This window comes from Poecilia mexicana, unplaced genomic scaffold, assembly GCF_051168715.1.
Source record: "Poecilia mexicana isolate PSO_F unplaced genomic scaffold, ASM5116871v1 scaffold_14, whole genome shotgun sequence".
NCBI classification, from domain to species: domain Eukaryota; kingdom Metazoa; phylum Chordata; class Actinopteri; order Cyprinodontiformes; family Poeciliidae; genus Poecilia; species Poecilia mexicana.
The window spans coordinates 17,165,278-17,184,711 of record NW_028263383.1 but is presented as its reverse complement, the minus strand read 5'-3'; the positions used below and the strand labels follow the sequence as shown (position 1 = coordinate 17,184,711).

At 38.4% G+C, this 19,434-nt stretch overlaps 1 protein-coding gene across 1 annotated transcript in view; it reads right to left on the bottom strand.

Annotated features, from left to right (window-relative positions):
- Positions 1–19,434, bottom strand: part of LOC106919493 (vacuole membrane protein 1-like) — a 72,333-nt gene that overhangs the window by 11,655 nt on the left and 41,244 nt on the right. Inside the window, exons 7-9 of the mRNA XM_014989885.2 lie at positions 19,091–19,171; positions 18,770–18,886; positions 14,250–14,311 (exon numbers count right to left, since the gene is read on the bottom strand). Of these exons, the coding sequence (XP_014845371.2) occupies positions 14,250–14,311; positions 18,770–18,886; positions 19,091–19,171 (260 nt within the window). The remainder of the gene's footprint in view (positions 1–14,249; positions 14,312–18,769; positions 18,887–19,090; positions 19,172–19,434) is intronic.

The window sequence follows — 19,434 nt, the reverse complement described above, 5'->3', positions numbered from 1 at the left end:
CTTATTCCTGCTGAAACAACAGATTAATTACACCTATAATAATTGTACGTTCACGTCTATTTAAAATGTGTCTGGTCACATAATAGCAAAACTTATATGTTTCATTAAGTAGCACAACCTAATTCAGAGAAAACAGACGTATACATTTAATTCCTTTTATATGTTCAAAAAGGCGTGCAGTGAAGCAGCCACTCATTAAATTTCACCCCTTCAAGTTAAACTGTAGTTGTATCTGTATAATATAAAATCATGAAACAATTTCAGTTCTAACCGAGGAAATGAAAATGAAGCCTCGTCACAAAAACAAAGGCATAAATTAAAACAAAAACTCTTAACTACCATTGCAGCCCCTCCAATCTGAAGGTTTTGCTTTTTACTGACACCACATGTTGCAGTGCAACTGAGATTATAGTGAGTCATTTTCAGGCTGTTTTTTTTTTTTTGTATTGAAATATCACTATTAAAAATAAAAAGCCAAGTAGCTTTGACATAAATTAGTTTTTCACCTAGCGGCTAAAGCCATGTGGCAGCTAGCTTAAAGTATTTTCTGGCACTTTGATTTTTTGTGTGTGTGTGTGTGTGTGTCACTGATTCTAGCTATTGGTCACAAAGGTTCAAACACAATAATTCTCAGCTTTTCACACAAATTATTGCTGCTTGCACAACATATTGCACGATTTAAATATGAAGTGCACTATATAAGGTCTGCCTCTGATTAAAATACATATTTTAAAATGTTCTTGAATTAAACCATATTGATAACCGGGACAACCAAACCTCTGAGAGCATTTGATTTTTACTTACTGTTTGCTACAACTAAAATGAAAATCACACCAAATTACACGCTTTGATTTAATTGCTTTCACATCAGTTTAACCCATTTGTCAGCAGAAACCTCCTTCTAGTCGTTCTCACTTAAAAATCCCTCAGAGTGTACGACCCCTCCGGATCACAGAATAACATCTGAATGCTTGAACAACTGAATTATATTAAAGTGACCCTCATCATAAAATGTCAGCCATCTAGAAACCAAGATTTTTGAATCATTTTGTCATGGAGATGGTCACTATTTTATTTATTTATTTATTTTTTGCTGTAACAAGCTTTTAATAAAGATAAAACTCCTTGCACAAGTTCCACTAGTGACATTACATTAGGCACAATCTTTAATATCTGTTAATTGTATTTTTTTCCCTCTTTTATGTTTTGAATAAAATTTTATCTTCAGATTTGTTTGCTTGTACTTTTGTACAGCTTCCATAAAAATATCAGATCAGAACCAGAACAACCAAACATGTTTTCTCCCTGATGTTGTTCACTAATTCCTTCGTGATTCTTGTGCTTCCAACACTCCAAATGCACACAAATTACCTTTTTAAATTTTTCAGTACACCTAAAAATATATATTTAAATATATTGTGATATCCTGAAACAGATATAAACAGTTTGTCACTCAGTTGAGTTTTTATTACGGGAAATATATCCAATGTAATATCATCTTTAATGGCTGCCGTTCGACCTTTCGGCCCGCAGGTAAACCTCCCACTGCTTCCCTCTGTCAGACACTCAAAGGTCTGAGGCCGGGGTCTGCAGCCTGTGGCTCCAGTGATTCTTTGAACTTTCCACTATGGCTCTTAAAAACTTTGACATTTTTCTGTTCTTCTTTTTAATCACGATTAGATTAGAAACCATGTCCGTCTTTTAGTATTCTGTCACATAATTGTGGATAAACATAAATATTCCACAGAAGAAAATGCAAACATTCTTTTTTTGTTTTGTTTTGGCAAAAGTTTCTACTAAAATAAAGTATTATTTTAAAACCTAATATTTACAAGTAATTGTAAGGTGTTTTTTGTTTGTTTGTTTTTTTTCTCTCATTTGTGGGTCTGAGCAAATTTCATTTAGCAGGACAGACGTCTAATCAGAAGTTGAAGTGGATATGACGGGAAAACGGACGCCCCTGCTGATCCCTGCATTAAACGTAACGACGGCGTAACAGAGTCTGTTGGCGACTGTGGTGTCCATCATCTTACTGGAGGTGGTTTTTGCTAGCGGTGGAAGGACTGATCAACGCCATCTTTGTCAGGGCGCTTTTCAGTGATAAAATTTCTCCCTTTCTGCAGACTTAACGAGCAGGAGGACTTTACTCATGAAAACAGGAGCGTAAGTGTAAATACACAATTTTCAGTTATAAGTTTTTCTATTCTGTAAAAGAAACTGACTGATTAAGACGACTAATTGCCCCAGGTTAATGTGGGGAAGGAGAGAAAGCCAAAAAAAAATCCCTTCATGGTAGGTGATTTTTAGATCTCCCAGTTGCTTCTATTGAAGACAGCCACACATTCACTTTGAAACTATACGAACCTTGTTTCTATATGAGCTATGTGTGTGTGTGTGTGTTTAAGATGGGTGAATATGTCAGTGGAAACAAGCTGTAACAGACGTTTTTCTTTCTCCCCTCACACACCACCAGTTCAGTACGTGTACACAAATAATAGAACCAGTGTGAATACCCAGAACAGTGTGATTTGCATGACCCTCTGCAATTTCAGTTCTCTACTTATACATTTATACATGAGCATAATAGGAAACAGGAAATGAGAGGCAAGAGAAAAAGGAGATAAAATTATCCACAAATGTCTTCTACGGCTTGTGTGATTAAAACTGTATTCTCTTCTTTAGATTTAAGTTGCTTTCTGCTGGTTTAACCGCGAGACATACCAATTTCAGTTGCAAAAAAATTATTTTTCTTATCTGTTTGCAGAAGAACAAAAAGATAAGGAGAATGAGTGTGTGTAGGAGCTTACACTGTCAAATCTTAATGGATCTTTTCATTTAGACTCCAGGAATTTTTGGTTTAAGCAGCACAGATCATTTTCTAATTGAAGGCATTAAAAAAAAAGCAAAATGCAACATAAGTTGAAATGATCCACTCATTACTTTCCTTGAACCTTGGTCTCTTACCTCAACATTTACATTGTACATAATATAAAAACTGCAATGATTCAGTTCTTGTGCTAAATCAAAGAGTCTACACCTACTCCCAGCAGGGTCCCTTCTAAAAACAAGACCAGAACGAGGTCATGTCCCACTGCTGATCAAAAGCCGCGCCGAAGATAAGAAAAATAACTGAAATCACCTACAAGAACTTTTTTTCATCAAACACTTTCTGCAACTGCACCTCACTATCATCACACGTCATGTTAGTTTGGCTCCTCAGAATCGGATGAAACAGCTGCACGACGATGTGAGACTTCAGCTTTTGTTATCCGTTCAAAATGAATCATTGTCACTGTGAAAAAAGTCCCAATAAAAAAATAAAAAAAAAAAAACAGAGAGAAAAGGTTTTCTTCTCCTGCGTCAGTCTGCATCAGGCACAGAAAAATACGTGAGCTGTCGGGGATAATCGTCTGACTTGATGACGGCGGTTCAAATTATTGATTGTTTTCTTTTCATGCGTAATTTTCTACACTTATTGTTAATCTTTTTTTCTTTTTTTTCACCCCGGACCGCTATGCATTCAGAAGGGTTGCATCCACTGATTATTTTAGTTATTACTCTATCGAATAAAAAATTGGCACACCTTGCAGATTTTTAATTTAACCCTTTTCATGCAATATTAGAAATACAAAGACAAATAATTAAATTCCTTCTGTAGATAATAAAATGCACATTTTATTGCCTAACATGCTGCAGCACCGCATTTCTTCAGTGTGTGCTTGATCATTTGTAGCAAAGGATGCATCTGTGGAAAGCTGAGCCTTTCTGCTTGACTAAACATCAACAGTGCAGGAATAATCTGTTGATTCATTTTTGTATTAATAACAACTGGAGATTAATAATAGGAGAATTTCTTTAACAGAAATCTAATCAGGTGAAGCTAAAACTGCCACTTGAGTTCTGGGTAAAACATATTCACCCTTTTTATCTTAAAGTCCATATTTTCTATAGTTTTGGCCTGATTACTGCTTTGAGTATATTATTCCTTCAGCAAATGGCCTTCTTCATAGTCTGTGTAACCCAGTTAGCAATTAATTGATTACTAAGTTAGTTGGCGATTATTTCAACAATCGTTTAATCCGATTTGCGTTTCAGCTAAAGTGTTCAGTTTTGTCCACAGGTGTAAATGTGCTGCACAAGTCATCGGGTTAGGTGTCATGCTTTGGTTATGAACCGTAGCGCATGAACATTGGCTTTAGTAACAAATTAGGCAGGTTCTAAAAGTTTTTCAATGATTTCAAAAGCAGAGGTGGTTTAACGAAGGGGATTACTGAAAGCTGGGTGAAGTATTCCCTGAATTCACTCTATAAAGTCAGACAGATTGTCTGTCTGCTACATTTTCCTCTGAATGAACGGATAAAACTTTTAAGATCAGCATTTGGGCCGCCTGATTGAATAACACCATGTGAGTTAAAGGCTTCATGCAGCAAACCTTTAGCTGTCCACCCTGTTTTAGAGGCGTTAAGCTGCATAGATAATGCTAAACATTTTAAACAAGACAAACTCTGTAATAATACATATTATTAAATCTAATTTTTACGCATGTTACATGGAAACTCTATTTAAAGCACTCTAAATAAATAGTGCGAACTGAAACAGACCTCGTTCTTTCTGTACTGATGATTAAAATGAGATCTGTTTTTATTCCTTTACAGCTCACTATTGACATGAGAAACTCTGAATATCCTATTGCTAAATGCATACAAACAAAAGAGCTTCATTTGACTTATTTTTGTTATGCATTAATTTCAACTTGCTTAAATTTTAGCATTTTATAAACTGACATCTCCCTCAGATTTAGGTTGAAAGAAATCATTGAACTAGCAAAATGTTTCTTCAAATTGGAAGAAACATTTTTGAGTGACTCTGTTGAAACTAATGGAGAATCTGTGGAGGTCGCTAAGATTAGGGTGACGGAAAGGAGGCTTTCCAACGTCAAAGACATATCACCAAAATAGAAGTGGAAGAAAAAAAGCTGAAGGTTTGATTGTTGCAACACCAACATTTTTTTCCACAATCTTTCTTAAAGTGTATAGATATTTTTTCCCCATGCTGTTTTTAAATAATGTGTAAATTCACATGGATAAATCTTTGTTTTTTGTTTTTTTAAACTATTTTTACTCAGTTCTTTTGAAATGTAAAGAGATTTGTCCTTTCCCCCCCCCCCACCTCTGGGTTGATAATTTGAAATCTAAATCCTCCAAATTTCTGGCCTCCTAGGGGATCTTCATGTCCCTCCACAGGATCCCCATCAGATTCAAGTCAGAAATCTGTCTGGGTCACTCAAAATAGTTATTATTCCTTCCAATCAGAAGAAATGTGTTTGTAAAATTAAAGGATTTTGCTAGATCTAAATCTGTCGGGGTTATCGGTATATAGTTGGAAAAATGTGTGGTAACAAAAAAATGAAGTCCGTTTATTTGTACACATTTAGAAATTGAATATTCAGAATGCTTGCAATGTCAGTAATGAGAATAAGAAGGAAAATAATCCATTTCTGTTGGTGCAATTTCTTTAAAGTGTTTTTTATTATATATGTGACATGCATATCAATTGTATTTAACTGTAAATGTAGGAAAATCAGACTTTTAGATTAATTAAGTAATAGAAAGATATTTTAAAATCTAGTGAGTTTCTAAGCGGTTAGGCCTCAGGTTGTAGGATTACTCACTTTTAAAGCTCTTGTTACACTGAAGGTGTTAGGAACTAAACTAAATGTCCCCTAAAGATTAAACTTTTTGTGTGGATGTTTTTGCCAATGCATAAATGTTTTAACTTTGCATTTTTATATATTTTTATTTTGCACAGTTGTGACAGTGTGTGAAACATGACGTACGTACAGATTTTATTAATTTATTTTCTACTTCTGACAGATTTCCAACAAAGAAACTAAAGAAGTAACAGAAAAGCAACATTTGCATTAAAAACTACTTCAGTAAAGCATTGAGCTGTTACTTCTTGGAGGAAAAAAAAAAGTCTTACACTTTTTTATAGATTGCTTTAATAAAACAAAACAACGTTCCAGGTAAATGTTTTCTTTTTGGTGCTGAATGAAGACGATGGAAACTCACAGCAGCTCTTTTGGGATCCAAAAGGCAGAAAAGACGACTTGTTTTAACTTGTTTAAACTTATAATTAAAGACGTGGATTTGGCCTCGACTTGGAACTGCCGTGCAAAGATCCGCAGCTCATCACTGGTACCCACCTCTGGTGTGGTAGTTCACACCAGCACACCTCCTCACACCCCAGTAACGAGAGCGGCCCGCTGGGACCCCCTGAAGCGGACGGCCTCGCTCGTGCTGTAGGAGCAGCGACCCGGCGGCCCAGTGTGCCGGTAACGGACTCCTGCCTTGGAGACACACTCACATGGCAACAGGTCCATCCTGGCTCAACACATCAGTCTGTGCTGGTTGAGCTTTTGAGGTTTGGACTCTCCCTTTCTGCTTTCACCACCAGAGTATGACAGAGAGAGGCCCTGCAACATGTGGCGATGGGCCGACTCAATCAATAAGATGGATTTAAAGTGAGGGTCGCTGAGAAGATTAAACTATTGCTGTGATTAGTTACATCGTTTCAGTTAATTTTTTTTTTCCTCTCTGCAACATTTGTAGGAACTCACATCAGTCCCTGATTTTATCGATGAATCAAAATGTCTGGATTTTGAAGATCTAATTATTGGAAAGTTGTGATTCTCCAAAACAAATCCTGATTTTTGCACTTCTTGGGTTTTCATAGTTCCGAGTGATGTCAGAACGCCCACGGCGGCCATCTTGTTTGACAACTGTGCCTTACAGCGACTGTTTATTTGGACTTTGAATTAAGGTCAGCTCTGCGACCAAGAATTAGGGCCAGACTAAGATTGTTTGGTATTGTTTTCTCACTATGTGAATGAAGTCCTACTTTTAAATTAAAGTGTGGAATGTTGAAAATCTCATGAAATTACACTTTATAGGTAATACTTACCGTTATAAAAACATTTAATCTTTTAACACATCGGAAACAAATCATCAGTAAAAGGACTCAGAAATGATTGTGCAAAGAACTGAGCTTGTCACGTCAGATAACTATTGAAGCTTTTTTCTAATTTAAACAAATGTTTTCTTGTAATTCTAAGATGGTTTTTTTTTTCTAGTAAAATTGCATCTTTATTCTGCTAATATTTCAACTCAACTCAGAACTAAATAAACATTCTCGTAACCGGGCCGTAACACTTCGCCGTGCAACTCAAAGAAAGGTGACGGAAATAGAAGCCACTTTCTGAAAATATTTTCTGTCATTTGTAATTTCTATTTTAGAGAAGAAAGCAAGAAAAACGTTGATTTAAATTGGCTGTTATAAAAAATAAATACCCAAAAAACTTCATGCTATTTTTAAGCCATATCCTCCAGGTCTCCCCCAACATTTAGCGAGTTGATGTAAACAAGTCTGAATCCCAAACACTTCCGTCCGACGGCCCTCATCGCTGCAGCTTTCCTCAAAGTGAAGGCTGGAAAAACTGCCACAAACATACAAGCGAGCGGCTCAGCCTCGACGCAGCGTCTCGCTCCAGATCAAACGAGAGGACTGAGACGCCATGCCAAACACCGGAAAGCTCCCTGATCCAGTCCTGCATCCGCTGGATGAGTTTGAGTCTTTCCTGCTTTATGTCATCAACTTGCTGGCTGACGAAGCCTGAGCCGAAAGAAGAGAAAGGAGGACAGAGAGGAGTAGGCACAGAGAGAAAAAGATAAATCTGTTGCTCTTGTGTTGCATGAAGCGTGGCCGTGAGCCACTGCCAACTCTCTGAAGTGCATTCGGAGTGGTCAGCTTCACAAGAGCTTCAGAATGTCCTCGGTTATTTAATTAGAAAATCCAAAAAAACTCTGAAGTTGAACTTTGAGGCTGCATTTCGCAGCGATAATTTAGGAGCAAAACACTTCACCCCCTAAGGAGAACCAACCATACCCAACGGTAATTGTTGCAGTGCTGCTATGGCATGTTGGTTTTCTTTTTTTGTGTGTGTGGTTAAAATACAGTGTCGGGTAAAAAGCTGAAGATGAAAATGGATTTTATTTGTCAGTAAAAACAAAAAGAGCTTCGCCAAAAGGGAACTGAACTGAAGATGAAGAAGTCTCTACAGGATTTCGGGTGTTATCGTGAAGCATCTTCTAAAATGTTCTCACTTTTTCATTAAATAAGTGTAAAAACAAAAATAAACTGTATTCTGCTGAATACTTTCCAAAAAGTAAGATTGGTTGCAAAACAACACGAACAAAAGAAAACCATCCACATGTTGAAACATTGGGGACGGCAGCATCATGCTGTGGGGTCACAGCCTCCTGCACAAGATGCCTCGTTTTAAGATAAACATGTTTGACCTGCACTGTTTAATCTTTCACCAGCTTTTATTTAGGAATTATTACACTTTTATTGCCTTATTTTATCCTATTTTTTTGTTTCCTATCTATTTTCCCATTCAATATTTACTCAGTCTGTTCATAGAATACTTTTTATTATTAAATTATGAAATGTTATTGGCACCTGAATGACAGACAACTGCTAATGTATGTCTTGTTTTATAACATCGATGTTAAAGTTAGTTCTTGAGATGGACGTGTTATTTTTTTTTTGTCTTTTTTTGCCAAGGTGGTTGGAATTATAAACAGCTTTGATATCTTTTTTTTTACCCCAAACCTTCAAGATATAATTAGAAAGCTGAAGATAAAATCAGATTTCATTTGAAGCAAAGCACACAAAGCCTTTCAAAGCTTTTCTGAATTGATGAGTTTCATAATCCTCTTCACAAATATTTAAATGTAAAACTTAAAACAAACTTTTTTTTTGAATAAAGTTAAACTTTTGAGTTGCAGTTTCAAACAGTGAGCTGGGTGCAGGAGGCTTACACTCCTCCGCCTGAGAGGACTTTTGTTCAACTATCTCTTTTCTTTTGGGTCACATAGTTTTAGGATTCTCAGAATGTTCTTTAAACATTGTAAGCAATATTTGTTATGTGCACAAATTTATCCTGTGCAACTTTTGTTGCTCAAGTCAAGATTTTTACCTACCTTACCAAACTTGGTAGAGTTATGAGAGGGCTGTGGACAAGAGATGTCCTCACAATCTAATAGCTTTGTAGAAGTTTTGTAAGGCAGTGTGAGCAAATATTGCCCAGTCAAGATGTAACATGTTGAAAAGCCATGTGAAAGCACACTGATTGCTGTAATTAAACCAAAAGATGATTTTAGCAAAGTAATACTTTGAGGGTGTGCGCAATCATGCAAAATGGCTATTACCGCTTTCTGTTTTTCCACTCGAATTCATTTGTTTTTAAGACAAATAATCCACATTGTGGACCACAAAAAAAAAAAAAAAAGCGATGAAATCGTTTTATTATTTGATCACGAAAGCAAAAAGCATACACATCGTTTCAGCCTCTTTGCATTTTCACAAGCTTTGGTCAGTCGTAGCTCGCAGAATCCTGTCCTGAATTAAACATCGACTGGACGCGCTCGTCCCAGGATGTTAGCAAGTCTGATCAGACGCCACGCCGCATCCCGACCTCAATATCAGCTTTAGCAATCAGCCCAAAAGGCAATAGAGGGGGGTGGGGGGAGGTTATTGTGTCTCTGTAAGAGTTCAAAGTCATCCTTGCGTTATCATCATCCTGCTGCTGCTTAAACACTAACATATTTCGCTTTAAGTGCTTTGCATGTCGAAGGGGACGGTGAGCTGTCTGCCTGAGAGGCACAAGCCTCTCCAAAGTATTTATGAAGAACTAAGAACTCGCAGTTCCCAAGAAAAAGCAGAGCAGTTTATTTAATTGAGTAATTGTCAAGCTTATTTTTTGGTGTTATCTCCTTCTGACTGAACATCAAAACAGTCGGAGTTGCATAGCGGAAAATGTGAGTCATTACGTTTTAGATGAACAATAAAAGTAGAGAGCATATAGCTAAGCTTCATATCAAAAAAAAAAAAAAAAAAAAAAAAAAATCAGGTGTTCCTCAAGTGGCAATGAATAAAATAAATATATTTATTTTTGTTTTTGCGGCTATTTGGAACATTTGTAACGAACCTGAAATTTTGTGGCATCACTTCAGACAATAAAAATGTTATCTTCTATTTAAAAATATTTTTGCTAAAGACAGAAAACTTTCACAGATGAAAATCAGGCTGTGAAAATAAGTCAGAGGACATTACCGACATGAGGAACCGTTTAGAAATATCGTGTGTTGCCAAAACAAATCAAAGCGAAAAGACGGAATAATGCTTGGCAGCATTCAACAACAATCAGGCAAAAAAAGGGAAGAAAACTACGCTGATATTTCTGCGCAGTTAATCTACCTTTACTTCTGAAGAATCACGTTATTAATCCGATTTGATCACAACTTTCACATTCACATTTATGCGAAGAAATACAAGACTAATCAAACACAGCAGTTCCAAACACTCATAAGTCTAGCAAAAGGAGAAAACAAACTGTGAGAAACCAAATTAGAATGAATGAAATCAGTCAGTTTGAGGGGAATCACCTAAAAGGTTTAATTCAACAAAATTCTCAGTTAGACCGAAACTTGCTGGACCCGGAACAAGTCGCTGAGTACAATACATTAGTCAAGGACACAAAAAAAGAGAATCATAATAATAATAATAATAATGTGTGCAGAAAATAATTATACTGTGTTGAGAATGTTTTCAGTTTGTGCTAAAAACGTTTTAAATAATTTTTCAGTCCAATCTTGTCTAAAACCGTCAGAATTTACAGCTCTGAACTCTGTGTTCTCTGAGGGTGTGTGTGTGTGTGTGTGTGTGTGTGTGTGTGTGTGTGTGTGTGTGTGTGTGTGTGTGCGCGTGTGTGTGTGTGTGTGTGTGTGTGTGTGTGTGTGTGTGCCAGGGAGTTCACCTAAAAGGCAAAGAGAAAAGGAGGACTTTTATTTATAAAGTGTAGTATTGCTCCGTGTCATGTGAGAATGAGATCACCAGAACCAAAGTCCAAGCACAGCGACTTCAGGAACTGACAAACACTGAAGAGACTGAACCCAAAGCCAGCAAAAAAATAAAAAGTAAACAAAAATATTAATAGAAATTTTCCTTTCAAAGAAAATAAAATAAAATGTTTTCACAGTTATTAATTATTTGCACAATTTTAGCTCGAGTCTCAGTGTGTTATTCTCAGTCTCTGCTGTGTCCCCACATTTACTTACACCATGAAACAATGAAAGGTAAAACCCATTTGTGGCTGAGGTGAGAAGGAAAGAGGATACAAGAATTTGCACTTTTATCAACAACGGAGAGGTGAAACTTCCACACACCGGGTGTCCAGTGTGTGGACACGCACGTGCGCACACACGCATGGACGCAATCCTGCGTGTGTGCAAGGAGCGGGGGGGAGGGGGGGGACAAGTGCAGGTGCTTTCTGTGACCATTAAGGTGACTTCAAGCATCTTTACGGTTATGACTGTGGTATGCCAGCTCAAAAAAAAAAAAAAAAAGGTATCAAGCGGTGAGGCTGTCACTCATTCATAATGAAATATGACTGAAAGCGAGAGTGTCGCATAGAGAAGCAGGGGTGAAGGCGGAAAGAGACATTCTCGGGGAAGGAAGACGACGGTTGACAGGTTGTAGAAAAGGGGGAAACTTCCAGCAGAGTGAGTAAGAGTGAAACCTGTCAATAACCAATCATCTGCTGCACACGCTCTGCAGCTCACTGAACAGTGACAGCCAGAGAGCACAGCACAGAAACGCTCTGTCCATCCAGCAGCTTTTCCTCTTTAGGCTTGGGCGAACCGATCTTCAGCGTTCAAATAGGATCAAGTAGAAGTTGGCAGAAGCAACAATTTCCTTCAACTCAAAGTAAAATAATAAAAAAAATACTTAAATCCCTGCAAACATTGAGTAAAGCAGAACGTGTGTTTCTCTGCGGCTTGTTTGTCAGATTGGATGTAGCTTCTGAAAATAAATACCTTTAAGCAGGTATTAGACATACTTTTCATTGAGTCCACATTTCTGAATTTTTTCTTATTAGCATTTTATATATCCAGTTAATTTTATTGATCTAATGTAGTATTATAATCTTAAAAGTTTATTAGCTGTAGACAGGAAAAAAAATCATCATAATCAACAGAAACAAGGAATGAAGAGTCATTTCTGTGAGAAATTAATATTTCACTTAGCAAATTGAGATTAAATAATATGCAGAAATAAAATTAGGTATTATTTAATAGAGCTATATATATTCTTTTCAAAAATATTTCATTTTACTGTCTTCAAATGTGCAAAAGAAACCCCAACGAGGCAAAAAAACAAAAAACTGATGCAATCTTCTCGTCTGATTTCAACACTGCCGGGTTGTGAATAGGACTAAGTATGTGTAAGACGGAGAGATTGTAAGAGTGTGAAAGTGTGTGAATTTCTATGATTGTCTGTGTGTAATAAGCGGCACTCCCACTAGCAGCAGGTGTGTCCAGGGTAGTTTCCCCTGACATCTCTGCATGGACAAAAATGGTGTCCATCTGCCAGCACGCCCAGCAACAAGCCTGCTGCAGCTTCTTTTGCACACCAACCCTGTTGGGAAGTGGTGCTGTGGATGCTGTTTCCAGCTGCATCATCCTGCCAAATCACCTATGACTTGTCTGTGTGTTGTTGGTTATCGTCATCTGCTTTTCCACGTCTTATAGCTTGGAAAAGATCCAACTGGTCAAGCGAATTTAAACAGCCCCACTTCACTGAAAACAGACATTGTTCAGCTGAGAAAACAGCGACAAACAAAACCGTCTGGGGTCCATGAGTCATCAGACTAGGAGTTTTCTTCACAAGGCCATAATTAACTAAACTACAGAGACGGATCAATATTTATTCCTTTCCCCAACTTTTTTCAACCATAAATAAGTAACAGTGAGACTCATTTCACAGAGCAGGCAGACTGAATTTCCCAGCAGACGTTGTGACATTTTATATTTTAAATGTTAAAATTTTTCCCTATGTTCACTTTCAAGTTTTAATAAAGTGTAATACATATTTTTTTAAATTCATATTTGATCATTTCTGTGGGTTTTGGGAATAATATGCTGGAAAAAGTAGATGAAAGTGAAAGATTAACTATCAGGTGTTTAAGGTGAAATTATGTTGACAAAAATTATTGGCAAAATGAAAAGTAGTCAGAAATATCAGAAAATAGACTTGAACTAAAGAGCAAATGGTCTCTTCTGGAAGAACAGATAGACAGTACCCACTAATATAGGGCATCCTACTGGTGTATTGTATCGTTTGTCATTTATCATGATACATTTCTTATCACAATAAGATTTACATTTTTTTATTGCTGATAAATTCCCATTAATGATGCTTAAAACCCCCCAAAACTCTCTATATTGTTGGGATCGTTAGTTTTACTTTTTGCCCCACTGCTTTTTAAATGAGAGAAAATATGAGTACCAAGAAACTTGAAAATAGGATTAAATGCATTTATTGTGTGTTGTAAATCCCCATTCTTTAAATGACTGATTTCCTAAAGAAGCGTATTACAAGTAGGAATATTTGTGCACTATTTGTGTTTGTGGGGCTTTGATTGCTGTGCCATTCACTGACAGCCTAAAAGAAGAAGTAAAAATAGCCTCAATAGAACCAAAAACACAATAGTACCACAAAATATTGTGATAAAATGTTAAGCCCATATCTCCCCTCCCCAAACATTCCCTATGCATTGAGACATATTTAGTTCCACTGCATGTTTATTTATGTTTTTAAAAACTCACAAGCTTCACAAAACCCTGCTGCAGAAACACTCCACACCTCTTGATCTGATCTGTCTGACCTACGACACGTGACTGCAGTACGTTGCACAAGAGCGGTGCAGTGTGAGTGATAAAGAAGACGACGTGTTTTTGGTGATAGACAAGAGGCCATCTTGTCCTGCGAAGGAGCCGGGACATGTTCATGCTCATAGTCATCCAGTGGAAAAATCCAAGCCATTAATCATCCAACTGAGAGGAGCAACCGCTCAAAAGGGGAAGAAAATGTGACAAATCTCTTGTTTTAAGCACTCCACAAAGTCTTTGAAGCAGATTAAAGCTACGTACAATCAATCCACTGTCAGAATCCCTTCTGACTGTAAAAGACCAAGAAGAGTTCATGAAACAACCAACGACCAACCAGGGGGCACCTGAACTTTCTCCAACACTTTGATTTGACATTGCCGCCCATCGCATGGGATGCTTCTGCTTTGCAAACACACGCACACACACGCACACACACACAAGACCAGGCTTACTCACCCAATGAGAGAGACCATCTGCTCCACAATGTGCTTGCTGAAGGTGATGATCACAAACAGTTTCTGTATGACAAAGAAGCACACAGAGAAGGAACGAGTCAGTTACTGAGCCATAAGGGTCGCCGCTGGGGTGCTGAACAAGGCGCTGTGTGTGCATCATGGTTTGACCGGTAATAACACCCCCACTCACCCACCCCGAATCACTCCTCAACCACCACCATGAGACGCTTCATCATGCCCAAACCCATGCCTTGTTAGGCTAAAGTGGTTTTGGTGAAAGCCGGCAAGAAATTTGGTCACGCAGGGCGAGAAATGAAAGGCCTCGAATGGGTGACACATCGCCAACACAACGCACCGGGTCAGCGTTTCAAAGAGGCTGTCAGCAGAACTTCAAGAGTGTGTGTGTGTGTGTGTGTGTGTGTGTGTGTGTGTGTGTGTGTGTGTGTGTGTGTGTGTTGTGTGTGTGTGTGTGTGTGTGTAAGGAACACAAGGACAGAGGAGTGAAGGAATCAAAGGTGATGTGTCACTGCTTCAGAGGGGGGTCTGGATTCGGTTCCTGTCCGGCTTGATTGCTGCTTAGTCACCAAGGCAGCAGGGGAGAAGAGCCAACTGGAGACTGTAGCGGCCATCTTGGCTCGGACGCACTGCGCTTGGTGGCATGTCGGGGGATCAGGGGGCCTAGAGCAGGCACACAGTAACTGGCCTCATTTTGGAGAGTCTGCTACTTATGTGAGAAAACCAAGAATTATTCTAGTTTTTGCTCATTATGGACTTTTTTTTTTTTACAACATAGTGCTAGAAAATAAAATAACATTTTATATTAATGCCCAAGCTAAGAAATGTTCAACTTTGGTGTGGTTATTTTTAGAGAAAGTGAAAACCTTCATAGTGATCGCCCCCCTAACATATATATAAAAAAATTAATAAGATTGCACTCTCTGTGAAACCCTTCAGTAGCAACAATATCACTATTATTCTCCTTTATTTTCAGGGAAATTAGAAAATATGCATTTATAAAGGAGACTCAAAGTGTTTCTGCCTTTATTTGCATCTTTACATAGAAAAACTTGTTTGGTTGATGTTTCTGGAACAACTCTTTTAAGTAATTTATAAAAAAAATTCAACTCACTCTTGTCAAGTTCAAGGAAAGTACAATGTTGCCCAAACAGGACATATCAGATAAATACTTCAGCTGCCATCACTTTAAGTTATCTTATATGCTGACTAGCCAGAGGCTATAAAAACTGCTTATATATAAACCAGAGCTCTTGCATTTCTCACAACTTGTGTGCAACGCAACACAACGGAAGATCAATGGTAATTATAGGCAAATACATTTTGAGTGACATAATTATGTTTATTAACTCTAAAAACTGTTTTAATAGCTCCTACTGAAGGAGAACAATAAATACGTAGAATTCAAAATTGCTGAGCTCAGATAAAGCCGACACAGTGCGATGCAGGTGAATAAACAGAAGTACGGTAACCGCGGCAGCGAGCTCAGTACCAACGATCACGCTACGCATCACTCAGCGCCGGCTTGCTGGGGTGGCAATTTTAATTTCATGTGACAGGGCGCTTTGATCAGTTCTTTGTTACAGTGTTCTCTCCCCGCTTATGTAACATGTAATCCAGGTCATCCATGTATTGTCGTATGCCTGTCCCGCTCTTTGTGTGGCTGTTAAGCTTCTGTGTGTGGCCGTGGGTTAAACAGAACCGAGGAGAACACACTCTCTACATAAAACAATACGGTCACTGTTAACTCCTTGTCACTTATTGGGCTTCCTCGCACTGTAAGAAGTCATTTTAGGGGTGTGAAATATTGGCAGGTAATTTTATTTTGTTTAAATCAAACTAAATTTGACTAGGATTTAACTGATGATGTTCAGTCAACTGTTAATTACATCTTTGCTGTGAAAAGGGAAATGTTTACGCGTTTAGGACTATTTCTAAACACGTGAACTTGTCCTCCATGTTTTTATTAAACATGGAGGACAAGACAGATGACGTCAGGGTAGAAATAAAGAAGGTGTTCATAATTTTGCTGGGGCTGCAACAAATGATTATTCTACTAATCAATTAATCTGACAACTAATCAATGCACATTCTGTTGATTTTTTTTATTTAACCACTTCAGTCTATTTTATAGAACATTAGAAATTCATTAAGACACATATTTAAATTCATTTTTAAGTAAGAAAAACATTTTATTGCCTATAATTCAGTAACATCATTGTTTTAGTTTCTTTTGATTATTTGATGCATCTGCAGCTCAAAAAAATATTTCTAACAACATGTGAAAAGCTTGGCCCTTCCTGCTTGACTTAACAATAATTAATTCATTCTTAATAAATACAGTGCATTTGATATGATGATTCATTTTTGGATTAACCTATTAGTGATTAGACAGCAAAAGGTACTTAAGAGGAGACCTTTTTTTTTTTTTTACCTGAACTGCTGCTAGAAAACTTCTGGGTCGAACATATTTACAGACAAAGAAGATTTCTTTTAAATGCAAAACGCTCATCTTGACTAACTTACTGATTTTTGGTCTTACACCAAATGTCCTCTTTTGAGTTTGTATTCTCCAGTTAGCAGTTAACTGATTACTAATTAATTAATCACAATTAACTCGTTTGCTAGAGCATTTAAATCATGTGACGCACGATTATAAAACTTCCAGCTGCTGAACTCACACGATCTCTACTTAAAACTCCTGGTCAAATTCATCTGAATTAAACACACACATTTTTCATTTTATTTTTTTAAACAAAGTCAAATGACTAATTTCTAACTGGTTGTTTTCACAGTGTAGAAACGCAGTAATTCACTTGATTAAAAGAACTGATTTTGGCTTTCCTGGTAGTGTACCAACGAGCGCTGACACATGATCCATCATCTGAGACAAAAGGAAGGAGGAAGAGACAGCAAGATGGCAGGAAAGCTGACTAAGATCCCCAGAATTGGTCTGCCAGGAAAGTGATGACATTGTCTTGACTCGCTACATTCTGCTAACTGATAATGTCAACAAAAGACACACATACGCACACACACACACACACACACACACACACACACACACACACACACACACACACACACACACACACACACACACACACACTATCTAACCAGGTGATATCAACTCCTGGCTGTTTTCGACATGTTCCAGCAGCTCTGACCACACATGTATGCACAACAAAGTAAGAACAGTGGAAGTGTAGCATCTTTTCCTTCTGTGTCTGCCACACCTCGCAGTTTGTGCTCTCAGGAACAACCACCTGTCCCAGGGGTCCAAAGTGTGCATTTCAGTGACATCACCACTGATCCTCAAGTGACCCGCCGCGTCACGAAGCTGGTGACATTGGCCACTCAGCAGCACGCATTCAGAGCAACAAAAGACGGAAGTAGTGCCAAATAAAATAAAATAAAAAAAAGCAAAGCAAAAAAAAAAAAAAAAAACACCTCAGTCCTTGGAGACGGGTGAGGACACACCTGAAGCACAGGTACAAAGATCAAACGTACGCTTTGGAGTATACAGAAACACACACACGCACACAAAAAGTCTCAAAATCCCCTTTTGTTTCCTCTTGGCCTAGAAGTGAGCGCGTCACCTGCTCTGCTGTAGGTTTTTTTTTTTTTTCTGCCCACACTGTAAATGACTGAACAGTTCTCATTGGAAACAAAAGTTGAGTTTGAAGTAAATTAGACCGAGCAGCTACAGGACAGACCGGGCCCCGAGGCATGCCGGAGAGCCGGGACAAGTCTTTCTTTCCAAGAGACAGAGAAGGACACACCTCTACCGGTGGGGGGGCCCCAGGGACCCCTGGGTGAAATCTGGTCCTGTATGTGTGATTATGCTTGCCCCACACGCATCTCTCCCCCCGCGTTCCCCTCGCCCCATCTGTCCCCCTCTCCTTCTCTTTCTCCATCACCTCCCACCGGCAGGCCACGTTTATGTGCCGTACCGTGTGCTTGCTGCAAATTTGCACCTCTTTTTTTGCTAAACTAAATTTGGTGAGGGACGACGCTGCGTGCCTGTGCTTAACCCCTCCTGTGCGTCACCACGGGCACATTCCCCGAGTCTGCTTAGAAAACAAAACGCTAAGCTCCTGACGCTAATCACGGACATACTGCAAATTCCTGGACGCAAATTGAGGATTTTCCAGGATTAGATGAAACATTAGTAATGCCAAAATTTCCCAACTGTAGTTTCTTAGTCAGCTTTGGGAGCCTTTCCTGCGAGTTCCCTGCTGTACAGTACGCAGGGTCTGCTGCTGCAGCTACAAAATGGTCGACAGCCCTGCCTCTGCTTCACAAAATGGCCTCCCTCTGAGCAGCTGCTAGTGCAAAGATGCTGGAGCCTGACAGTGAGTCCTTGCATAACACAGCTGTCTGTTACGACCGTATGAAGGACATATGTTTAAATACAAATAAAAGACAGAAAGCAGGAAGCGGTCCAGAAGAAGACATGCCAGAAGCTTCTTTTAGAGGAGTTACAGGAGAGACGGAGCAGCTCACCTGAATGTGCATCTTGATCACAGCCTTTCCAATCAGCGTCGCACCAAAAAACGTCCAGAAGGGCACCAAAAAATGTCCGCACGTTAATCCGGCCAGGTCGAACAACGGGTTCGGGATCTGAGGGAGGAGAAGGTGTGATTTTAGACCGATTGTTTCGGTTCTGCACAGGAAATAAAACAACTGAGAGTGAAGTATTTCTGATTGCTAGATCTGCTTCGTTTCTGTGTTCCTCTGATTAAAACGGAGCGTGTGTAATTGTGCCAGCTGCACTGTCAGAGAAAGGGGATTTTTTTAAATTATTTTAATTTTTTTTAGACTCACAGAGGCGCAGGCTAAAATCCCAAAGAAGCCGACCTTCTGGATGAGCTTCTGGACTGCTACTTTCGCTCGGGATCCAAAATCCTGAAAAATAATTAAAAAAAAAGAAAATAAACTGAGAAAGGTGTGTTAGGATTTTACATCACATCATTTGTTCAATTTATAAAACAGAGAGCTTTTCCTTCAGGGAATAGGTTAAAAAAAAATCTTGCTTTTTGTTCTACAATTTGATCCACATCAGCCTGAGATTAAAGAAAAAAAGCGTAATTTTTCAAACTGCTTATATGTTTGATGCAATATCCAAAAAAAAAATAAAAAATCTGTTCATCAGAAAATAAATTTGAACC